Source organism: Nelumbo lutea, chromosome 3 (genome assembly GCF_056320005.1).
Source record: "Nelumbo lutea isolate HS-2025 chromosome 3, American lotus-T2T, whole genome shotgun sequence".
Taxonomy (NCBI): Eukaryota; Viridiplantae; Streptophyta; class Magnoliopsida; order Proteales; family Nelumbonaceae; genus Nelumbo; species Nelumbo lutea.
The window spans coordinates 23530323-23541769 of NC_142686.1; the positions used below are offsets into that span (position 1 = coordinate 23530323).

Genomic DNA, 11447 nt, shown 5'->3' on the forward strand with positions numbered 1-11447 from the left:
AAGCAGTGCTGAAGTCGAATATAGGGCCATGGCTCACACTACCTGTGAATTAGTGTGGCTGAGGAATCTCCTACAAGAAATTGGGTTTCACATGGATAAACCTATGAAATTGTACTGTGACAACCAAGCTGCACTACATATCTCATCCAATCCTATCTTTCATGAGAGAACAAAGCACATAGAGGTTGATTGCCACTTTGTGAGAGAGAAGGTTCTTGCCAAAGAGATAAATACAGAACATGTGGGCACAATGACCAGTGGGCAGATTTGTTTACAAAGGCTCTAAACTCAGGGAAAGTGAACTATCTATGTAACAAGCTGGGATTATATGACATATATTCTCCAGCTTGAGGGGGAGTGTTAAGAGGTGCCGAATAGGGGTAGTTTAGTCTTCTTCTGTTTATTAAGTAACTTGCTTATGTGGCAGTGTTATTAGAGTTACTCTGCCCCACACTTAAGTAAGGTCATTTCTGTCTTTGTAACTATGATTAGAACGTAATATAGATTAAGGGGGTCGACTGAATGGGTAACCATCAGATTTTCGACAGACCCTTCTTCTTTTTCTCCTCTTCCTGTTCGGACTACTATAGCAACAGTCGAAACAAGGGTCATCATGTCAGTAGGGGTAGTGATTCAGGGCCTGTGAGTCAGATTATGCTTTGGCATAATCGTTCAGTTCATCTATCTTTTTCTTCTTTGAGTTTCTTGTTTCCAAAGCTTTTTGAGTCTGTTAATTTGTCAAGTCTGGAGTGTGAAGGTTGTCAACTTGGAAAACATTGAAGACATTCCTTTAAAGCTAGTAAAAAAAGATGTTCATCTCCTTTTGATGTTATTCATTTTGATATGTGGGGACCTTATCATGTTCCTTCAATGGGTGGTTATCGATATTTTCTCTTATTTGTGGATGGTTTTTCTCGATATTCTTAGATTTACTTAATGAGATCCCAAGATAAGGTACCATCCTTGGTAAGGCAATTTCATCAGATGGTGTTAACATAGTTTGGGATACGAATAAAGGTGTTCAGATCAAACAATGCCAGGGAATATTTTGAAAAACATCTTGCTTCGTATCTGTTATAATATGGTGTTGTCCATCAGAGCAGTTGTTCTTACAGTCCACAGTAGAATGGTGTTGTAGAAAGGAAGAACTAGCACATTGTTGAGATTGCAAGAAGCATGATGATCACATCTACAGTTCTAGTTCGTTTTTGGGGTGATGCAGTTCTCACAACAGTCTTTTTGATTAACTGGGTGCCCTCCCGTATACTTGGATTTAGCACCCCATTTAGTCTCATTTTTCTTGAGGGGGAGATGTTCCATATTCCTCTCAGAGTGTTTGGGTGTATTTGCTTTGCACATATTCTTGGTCCTCATTGTTCGAAACTTGATCCGAAGGCAAAGAAGTGCATCCTCCTTGGATATGCAGAAAATCAGAAAGGGTGCTGCTGCTATGAGCCAGTCTCTGGGAATCGGTATGTTACTATGGATGTCACCTTTTTTGAGTCCACATCCTTCTTCTCAAAGAATCCTTCTCAGGGGGAGTTTTTTGGGGAAGTGAGTGAGCAGTCTATCCCTCTTCCGGTTCCAGTTCCTGTTTCCACTCCTGTGTCTGATCCTCCTATGTCACCTACCTTACCACCTCCCTTGCGTCATGCTTCTTAGCGTTACTCACGATAGAGACTTCACAGGGAGGTTGGTTCCACTGCAGCAGAACTCACGTCACTTCCTATTGGTTCTTTGGAGACTCCAGATTTAGCTGACACGGATTCAGGTATTGCTCTTGATCCCTCTACTGTTTCAGTTCCCATTGGTTCTACTAATTCCATTACAGATTACCTGGACCTTCCTATTGCTCTCAGAAAAGGGAAGAGAAAGCGTATTGCTCATTGTATTTCACAGTATTTATCCTACAGTGGATTTTCTCCTTCCTACCGTGCTTTCCTTTCCTCTCTTGACTGTGTCTGTACCCAAGGGTGTCAGTGAGGCTCTCTCCAAACCTGAGTGGAAAACAGCTATGCAGGAAGAGATGGAAGCCTTATATAAGAATCAAACATGGGAGATTGTGGATCTACCTGAGGGCAAGGAGACTATTGGATGCAAATGGGTTTATACAGTCAAATATAAGGCAGATGGAAGTATAGAAAAGGCTAGACTTGTTGCAAACGGGTGCACACAGACCTATGGCATTGATTACTTAGAGACCTTTGCACCACTTGCCACATACTCTTGGCCCTTGTTTCAACTTGATGTGAAAAATGCTTTCCTAAATGGAGATCTGCAAGAGGAAGTGTATATGGATCTTCTTGCTGGTTTCTACAGTGATGCTGAAAAGGGAAAGGTATGCAAACTTAAGAAGTCGCTATGGTTTAAAGCAGTCACCTAGAGCATGGTTTGACAGGTTCAAGAAGGCCTTGGTTGCTTTTGCCTACTCTCAGACTCAATCTGACCATATCTTGTTTGTGAAGCGGAGGGGATCCTTGGTGTCAGTCCTAATTGTCTATGTGGATGATATTGTTGTCATAGGAAATGACCTAAGTGAGATTGACAATTTGAAGAAGAATCTACACAGGGAATTTGAAATTAAGGATCTTGGAGAGCTTAAGTACTTCTTGGGCATTGAAGTTGCAAGATCAAAACATGGAATCTTCATTTCACCGAGGAAGTATGTTCTGGATCTTCTACAAGAAACATGGAAGCTTGGAACAAAGGCAGTTAGTACTCCTATTGATCAGAATCACAGAATTAATGCATCAGAAGGTGAGCTGGTAAAGGACATTGGGAGATATTAGAGATTTGTGGGGCGGCTGCTGTATTTGTGTATGACAAGACCAGACATCTCCTATGCATTGAGTGTGGTGAGTCAATACATGCATGCCCCACGAGTCCAGCATTGGGAGGTTGTTGACAGGATTCTTACTTATTTGAAGGGACACCCAGGCAGAGGCATACTATTTGCTAATCATGGACAGCTGAAGCTAGAGGCTTATACAGATGTTGATTGGGCAGGATGCCTTGATGACAGAAGATCTACTTCAGGAGTCTACACCCTTGTTGGGGGTAATCTAGTCTCGTGGAAAAGTAAGAAACAGACAATGGTGGCAAGATCAAGTGCAGAAGCAGAATACAGGGCCATGGCACATGGAGTTTCAAAACTTCTCTAGATCCGTTCCTTGTTAGGATAGATTGGTGTAAAGGCAAAAAAACCTTTGATGTTGTACTGTGATAATTAGGCAGCAATTAACATTGCCCATAACCTAGTTTAGCATGACCGGGCATAGCACATTGAAGTGGATAGACACTTCATCAGAGAAAGGGTGACTTCTAGGGAAGTTTGTCTCCTATACATTGCTTCTGATTTGCAACTTGTTGATGTTCTCACAAAAGGTGTTGCGAGAAACAAGTTGGAGCATGATCTACGCAAGTTGGAAATGTGTGACATTTACTCCCAACTTGAGGGAGAGTGTTGAGTTGGGCCAATTTCTAGTTATTGGGCCCAGTTATTTATTTCTTATTTTTAAGTTGTTAAGTTAGGAAGTTGTTGGGCTTTAGGCCCATTAGTTTATGTTTTTAAGTTGTAACTGTTCAGCTACTTAAGTAGCCGCCCTACTAAGGGCATTCTTGTAATCTCTTATTCTTTTGAGTTGAGTATATAATACAAAGCGAGGTTGGCAGCCAAAACCAATTCAATTCTGGTTGGCATCCTACTCCTTTTCTTCTCCTCTTTTCTTCTCTACTGCTGAAACTCTTCACCTTCACAAGGAATTTATTTAAAACTGCAATCAGTGGTTTCTACTCTTATACTTCTTCAAAGATCTTTACTCAAAGAAACAAAACAAAAAACTCTCTTTAAGCTCTTGGGAAGGTCTCAAACTGTCGAAGGAGAACAAATTGTGGTTAGAAAGAGAGTTTCAAGAACAAGAAGTAAAGGATGCAGTTTTTAGCATGGATGGAGATAGAGCCCCTGGCCTTGATGGTTTCCCAATTTTCTTTTACCAGATTTGTTGGAGCATCATCAGTTTGGATTTAATACATGTGTTTAATGATTTCTATCATTCATCCAATGTAAACAAAGGAAATAACTCTAATTTCATATGCTTGGTTCCCAAGAGAAAGGGTACTTTAGAAGCAAAAGATTTTAGACCTATCAGTTTGATTGGGAGTGTATACAAAATTTTAGCGAAGGTTCTAGCTGAAAGATTAAAGAAAGTTTTAGGTGAAATTATTTCCCCGAATCAACTTGCATTCATCAAAGGGCGACAAATCATTGACAGCATCCTAATAGCAAACGAATGTGTTGAAGAGAGGAAGCTGAATGGCAAACCAGGTGTGATTGTGAAACTCGATTTGAAAAAAGCATATGACAAAGTAGATTGGGAGTGTCTCAAGGAAACAATGAGACTAATGGGATTTGGAAACAAGTGGATTCAGTGGGTTGAGGGATGTATAAGCTCCACCTGGTTCTCAGTTCTAATTAATGGGTAGCCAAAAGGATATTTTAACGCCAACAGAGGCCTAAGACAAGGCTGCCCCCTCTCCCCATTGCTTTTTACTCTAGTCATAGAAATTTTTAGCCAACTGGTGAATAAGACTATCTCTCTTGGACTTTTGACAGGATTTGAAGTCGGATGGGAAGCCACCCAGATATCTCATCTCCAGTTTGTCGATGACACTATCCTTTTCTTAGAGGCTGATGAAGATTTTGTGTCAAATTTGAAAAGGGTCATCACCTGTTTTGAATGGATTTCTGGACTGCAAGTAAACTTCTCAAAGAGCAATATTGTTGGCCTAAATCTAGCTGATGCTCATTCCTTGAATACTTTCACAAAGATCTTGGGATGTAAAGCAGAGAATCTCCCCTTCTCCTATCTGAGGATGCCTCTTGGAGAGAATCTAAGAAATCAAAGGTTTTGGGAACCAATTCTAGAAAAATGTGAGAAGAAATTAGCCACATGGAAAAGGAACTACTAAAAGGGGGGAGGCTTACTCTAGTTAGAGAATCCTTGGCAAACCTTCCCACCTATTACCTTTCTATCTTCCGCATGCCCAACAAGATAGCCATTCAGTTAGAAAAGCTTTAGAGAAACTTTATTTGGGAAGGAGGGGGGGAAAGGGGTTCTCACCTTGTGAGGTGGTTTCAAGTTAGCAAACCAAAGAGGATGGTGGATTGGGAGTAGGTCACTTGAAAGAAAGAAACACAACTCTTCTTAGTAAATGGTTGTGGCGATTCCCTCTAGAGCCAAGTGCGCTTTGGACTACTGTAATCACTAGCAAATACGGAAAGCACGCCAACGGTTGGGATAGCAAACTTCACTTGAATCGAGTCAAAGGCACCCACCCTTGGAAAGGTATAATCTTGACTTACAATATTTTCATATTCTTTATCAGATATAAGGTGGGAAAGGGTGATAGAATTAAGTTTTGGACTGACCTTTGGTGGGATAATTCTACCTTAGCCAACTCCTTCCCTCGTCTATTCAGCCTTACCTTAAACCAAGAAGCTTCCATATCCCAGGTTTTACCCCCCTCCCCCCTTATTTCAATTGGAATCTAACCCTTAGGAGACCCCTAAGGGACCTGGAACTTAGTGAAATCACTTGCTTCTTGCACACCCTAAGAGGTATACCTCTCACAAAATTCCCCTGACCTTCGTGTGTGGACCCTTCACCCATCAGGTTAGTTTTCAACCAAATCTTGCTTCAAGGCTGTAGTTAGGGAAGAACAAACTACTGATCAGTACCCCTACAAGAGAATCTGGTGTGCTCATATCCCTTCCAGGGTCTGTTTTTTTTTTTTTTTGTGTGTGGGAAGCCAGCTTAAAGAAAATCAACACTTATGACCTCCTTCAGAAAAAGAACCATGGAAGGTCTTATCTATCTCCTCACGTTTGTTGTTTCTGCCTTAAAGCTGGGGAATCTACCAACCATATCCTGCTCCACTGTGAGGAAATTTGAAAATTTTGGAACTTTTTTCTATCATTATTTGAATACAGCTGGGTTTTCCTAGAAAATGTGGTTGAATGCTTAGGGCAATGGTCAGGAAGAGGATTGAGCAAAAGAGGGAAAACTTAATGGAAATCTGCTGCACATGCTATTTTCTGGAGCATTTGGGAAGAGAGAAACAACCACGTGTTTACCAATAGAACAAAAAACTTTGAGGAGTTGATTTCTCTAATATGTTACAATGCTTCTTGTGGACTTCCAGCTCAACTCACTTTAGAGGTGTCACCTTTGATGACCTCCAAAGAAATGTTGTAAATTTCCTTCACTCTAATCAAATACAACTCATCACTCCCCGTAGGTGAAGGCGAGACGACCTTGTACTTTGATGGGAGCGCTTTTGGAAACCCAGGTGTAGCGAGTATTGGAGGTGTAATTCGAAATAGAAATGGTATTATCAGTTGGGCTTTTAGTGGGCCGATTGGGATAGCCTCCTCAACAAAGGCCAAAGTCATGGCAGCTCTAACCGGCATCAGGATTGCAAAAGACATGGGCTTACTAAATCTTACCATTAAAGGAGATTCAGCCAACACCATTAATTGGCTTTCTAATCCTAACAGTGGGCCTTAGCTCACTACCTGGCTGAAGCGAGAGACATCCTCGCTTCTTTAAATTCCCATATGGTCTGGATTCCAAGGGAGCTAAACTCTGAAGCTGATAGTCTAGTTAAACCTGGTGCTCACAGGGATTACCTTTTTAGTGATAGTTCTCTGCCTATGTAACTTTTTGAGTGCTTATCTGTTGTGTACATCTCCTCATGTACCTCTTTTTTTCGAATAAAGTTAACCTTTTCTCAAAAAAACTGATCCAAAAGGCTAAAACAACTTCTATGGGGACTCCCAAAACAATTCTAACAAGTCATTACTAATCCCATTAAAACTAAATGTAAAGAAACCAGAAATTGCTAATAAAATAGTAAATAGCGATTTTACTATCAATAGCAATTACAAGAATTATTATAGATAGTAGGTCCAAAAGTTACCATAAATAGAAAATTTTGTTTTCACCAAGAATGGTAAATCTATAGAAGAATAGGAAGAAACTTCCTGTAATAGATCAAAATAACTTTGCAAAGTTTTCTTACAAACATTTAAACATAAAAGAAAACAGTGACAAGCAGCATGCAAAAAGTTTCATACACTTCTATAACAATTGAGCACACGTGTTGAATCTTTATCTATCAAAAAAAACAAATCAGCGCATGTGTTGAACTTACCAAAAAAGCACATGGTTTCAAAAAAAGAAAGAAATGTTGGCAACAAAAGGATAATAAGATAAGTTGTTCATTGTTTATATCTTTTATCAGTAACTTTCAGTGTTTAAACATTTAGCACTTTAGCTGAATCACTGAATTTCTGAGATAAATATAACTAAACCAATACCATGAAATTACAAAATGGAGAGTACACTACCTCCAATACTTGAATGGCTGCTGAAACTGCATCAATACACCCACCAGAACCCTAAACCCGAGCAAACAAAAGAAGACAATAATTAAAGGCTGGTATACTTCAGCAGAACCATAGGAAGCATAGCACTTGTTTCAAACAGCTTCATAAAAACCACAGAACATGCTAACCTGAAGTTCTCAATACTGAATTGACTTTATCCTTTCTTGATTAATTGGTTTTGGTTAAGAATTTCCTACTGATAAAAAGATGGAATTTGTGATTTAACATAGCAACGTACAACCATCTCCTGTGCGGCATGCATCTTGCAAATAAATAAGTAAAACAAAAGGAATGCCAGGAAGTTTGCAGTAGTTCTACATAACATGATAAAAAATAACCTGATCTTCTGTCAATTGGTTGTTGCATTTGCAATGGATCGTGCAGTTAAGCACTTAAGCTAAAGTAATGGCATTTTTTGGAGACTCAATCACAGGAACCTCTGATAATCCGATTCTAGCAAATTTCTTGGGCTAATAAGAGATTTCCAGTGGTGAGATTTGTTGCCAGAGTTGGAGAATGGTAGCTTGTTGTAGAGTGAAACGGAAGCTCCTAACTCTATAAGGAGTATTCTTTCCTCTTCCAGATAATAATCCTCTCAAGGAGCAGGAAAGGAGGGTTATTTATAGACCAACTTAGACGTCAATCAGACAAAATAATCTATTACAATTTGTAATAATTCTTTTACGTGACAAAGCATGAAAACTTTCAATACTAAGTGTTTTTAATCATTGTAGTCATCGTCATCCAAGCCTTATTCCAACCATATGGGGTCAGCTACATGAGTCATGTTTCATAATTATATTCTGTTTAATGTCATATCCATTGTTAAATTATGAGCACTTAAATCATTTCTTACTACTTTGACTCATGTTCTTTTTGGTCTACCCCTAGTCCTACCCCCTTCAACTTGCAATGGATCACTTCTTCTTATGAGGTGCTGTCAATGGTCTTCTATGCGCTTGACCAAACCATCATAGTCTACTTTCTCTCATTTTTATCACTTGTTGGAGGTACTCTTTGGTTCCTTCGAATGACTTCACCTCTGACCTAAACATTCTAGTTTTTCCACTCATCCATCTCAGCATGTGTGTTTCTTCCAAACTCATTATTTGGACATGTTTCTTGACTGCTTAACACTCCACTCCAATACAACATAGCTGGCTGTACAACACTCTGCCCAACACTAAGTTTTTTTTATCATCATCATCCAAGCCTTATCCCAACTACTTTTGATATCTTTTGAAGGGCTACACAACAGGGGTAGCCCATCCCCCAACCCAGGTGCAGGTGGCTGGCGGGATTTGAACCCAAGTCTCCACTACGACCAGCAAGAGACCTTACCAACCAGCTGGTTGGCACCTTGCCTTATCCCAACTACTTTTATAATAAATAAAAATTCATTAAGAAGAAAATAGATAAAGCATACAAATTTCAGTGACAAGGCATCACCTCATATAAAGCAAAAGATCCCTTGTCCCCCCAGAAACCCAACCCCTAACTGACAAGGATCAGCAAATTCAGTCCCACCCAACTACTTGAACAAACACAGAAAAACACCAAGCAGTACTCAATAAGATAGCCAGCCAGTTATTGATAAAAAAATACTCAATAAGATAGCACCATGACCCAAACCAACTCAAAACAGCGGCAAGAACCTTCACCACCTTATGCAGAGATTCACCTTAATGTTTCAGATATCCTTCTAACTGAATTAACTTTGCCTCCTGAAAAAGACCTTTCTGAACTGAAAAACTGCAAAATTCCAAATCTCTAAAACCAAGCCAAAACTAAATAAAAAAGAAAACAACCTCCTCAACCACCTGTCACTACCTAATATAATCCAGACAACCAAATTAGGATGATTCTTACTATCTTTTTCTCTTTCTTCTAACTCCAGAAAAACCTTCACCACCTCAAGCACTAGTGTTTTCAGTTTCATTTAAACTTCATTTGATAACATGAAAGCCAACGAGATATTCTCAATGTTGCCAGTGTGTGGTTTTGATGTAAACCAATTCATATTAAAGTGTCCTCATTCCTCAAGTCCCAGTCTAAGGATACAAGTAAGCATTGGCTCATATAGGGCTCCTTCCTATCAATATTGGAAAAAACAAAAAACAAAATTGTTAACAAGGAAATTTATTCAAAGTTAAATGGATGGACTGGTGCCACAGCAAGTCATTGAAAACAATGACAGTCCTAAAACTGTTGTTCAATGTTAGTAGGTTAAGCAATGTTGGTATTGAAAACAATGACAGTCTTAAACGACCAACTGTTGTTCAATGTTGCCTACATAGGGGCTAACTTAATGGTTGGACATTAGTTGTTCATAAAGCTTATATGTGAGAAGAAACAACTAGAACTCTATCAACTATGATTGGTAAATTAAATTAACTAGATGCCAAACACTGCATAATGGATATCAGGTACCAAGTGCTGTAGTTCCAAGCATGTCTAGGTACGTATCAAGCACCAAGAGCCAAGCATCTAAGCAAGTCTTGGGTGTGAAGACCATCTGTAGAAAGTCTGCCAAATCACTGGCAACTAGATAAGGGGCTGAAAGTGAGACATCGACACATCATAGGGTTTAAGCAAAGTTTTGATAGATTATGTGCCTTATCAGATGAGAGAAACATTATAAATCACAATGGATTATTTTGTCTTATTGCCATGTAAGCTAATACCTTGTAGTGTAAATACTAAATACCCCTCAATACCCTAAGGGAGTTCTTCTGAATCACAAAGTGTTATGTGCCTTAGGAGAACTCACCCCTAAAAGCTAGCTGTTAGAGGGAGGGAACCCATGCACATATATACCCCACAACAGCATCCCATACTACTGATGTGGGATACCTCACATTAGCATCCCATACTACCAACATGGGACAAATGGATCGTAACACAAAGCCAATTTGTATCATGTGTGAACATGTGAACAGGGGCCAAAGCTTCTTTTTCCTCTCTGCAGCTACCAATTATCTTAAATACTGGCAATAAAGATCTCATCACTGGAAACGTTCGTTCAAGCACACAAGCAACCCACCAGAAGAAACGGTAACTGTATCCATTCTCATTTCTTTTCTTTGTTTATCCCTTTTTTTTTTCTATTTCAATCTCTTATCTTCTATAATTCCTAATCCTACCTCGCCTGGATATCTAAAAAACTTCTTTTTATTTCCTATCCATTTTTAGGCCAACATTATAGGACAAATATTGTTCTCTATGGATTAGTTCTAGCCTCCTCAATACAAGAACAAAGACTTAGCAGTTCAGAAATTTCGGCATAGCACTAATCCTTGGTCAGAGCAAGCTGAAATCTGGTCTCGCACATTACTAACATTCCAGCATACAATTTTTAGAGGTAAAGAGGTAAGTTGTTAAAATTCCAGCATATATTACACGCATAATTTGTTCTTTTTGTCAATAATTTGTATTAGTAACCTCACAAGAATAAGAAGAATAGGGAGAGGAGAAAACAAGCATAACAGATTGATTTGTCTCCGTTTCTACATTCGCATAAATGCTTTCCTCTTTCCAATAACATAGTTAGAATTGGAAACAGTAAAAAAAAAAAAAAAAAAAAAAAAAAAGGAATCGAAACAAGTGGCGTTAAATAGCGCTTTATAACATAATAATCAGTCTAAAAGAATAATACCAAACTAAACTAAATAAATAGTATCTCGATTGGAAGAATACCTTGCGAAGAATTGAAGCAGCTGCAAAGCAAGCTCGTTTCATGGCTACCCTGAGAGCTTTCTCGTTAGAAGGAGCGTGAAAACCTGCGCCTACATGAACTGCGACAAAGAATCTAGGGTTATGGTCTTCTTCTCCCGCCATTTTTTCTTCTGTAGAGATATTAGTTTGGTTTTCAGTTGAGAGATAGCACTGTTGTGAGTTGGAGAGGGCTCGAACGCGACTAACCGAGGGTTTTCTGCCCCCGTGAGACGTCAAACGTGAGTGAAGTGCATAGTCAACGAACGGGAGAAAATTGAACGCGATC

The 11447-nt window shown here is 39.2% G+C and overlaps 1 protein-coding gene across 2 annotated transcripts in view; it reads right to left on the reverse strand.

Annotated features, from left to right (window-relative positions):
* LOC148863628 (N-terminal nucleophile aminohydrolases (Ntn hydrolases) superfamily protein) overlaps positions 1-11447 on the reverse strand; it is a 54458-nt gene extending 43011 nt beyond the window's left edge. Inside the window, exons 1-2 of one of the 2 annotated variants that reach the window (XM_088980587.1) lie at positions 11144-11447; positions 7409-7459 (exon numbers count right to left, since the gene is read on the reverse strand). In XM_088980587.1, coding sequence (XP_088836713.1) covers positions 7409-7459; positions 11144-11284 — 192 coding nt within the window. In that variant the 5' untranslated portion in view covers positions 11285-11447. The remainder of the gene's footprint in view (positions 1-7408; positions 7460-11143) is intronic. The other variant, XM_088980588.1, reaches the window with a different exon arrangement.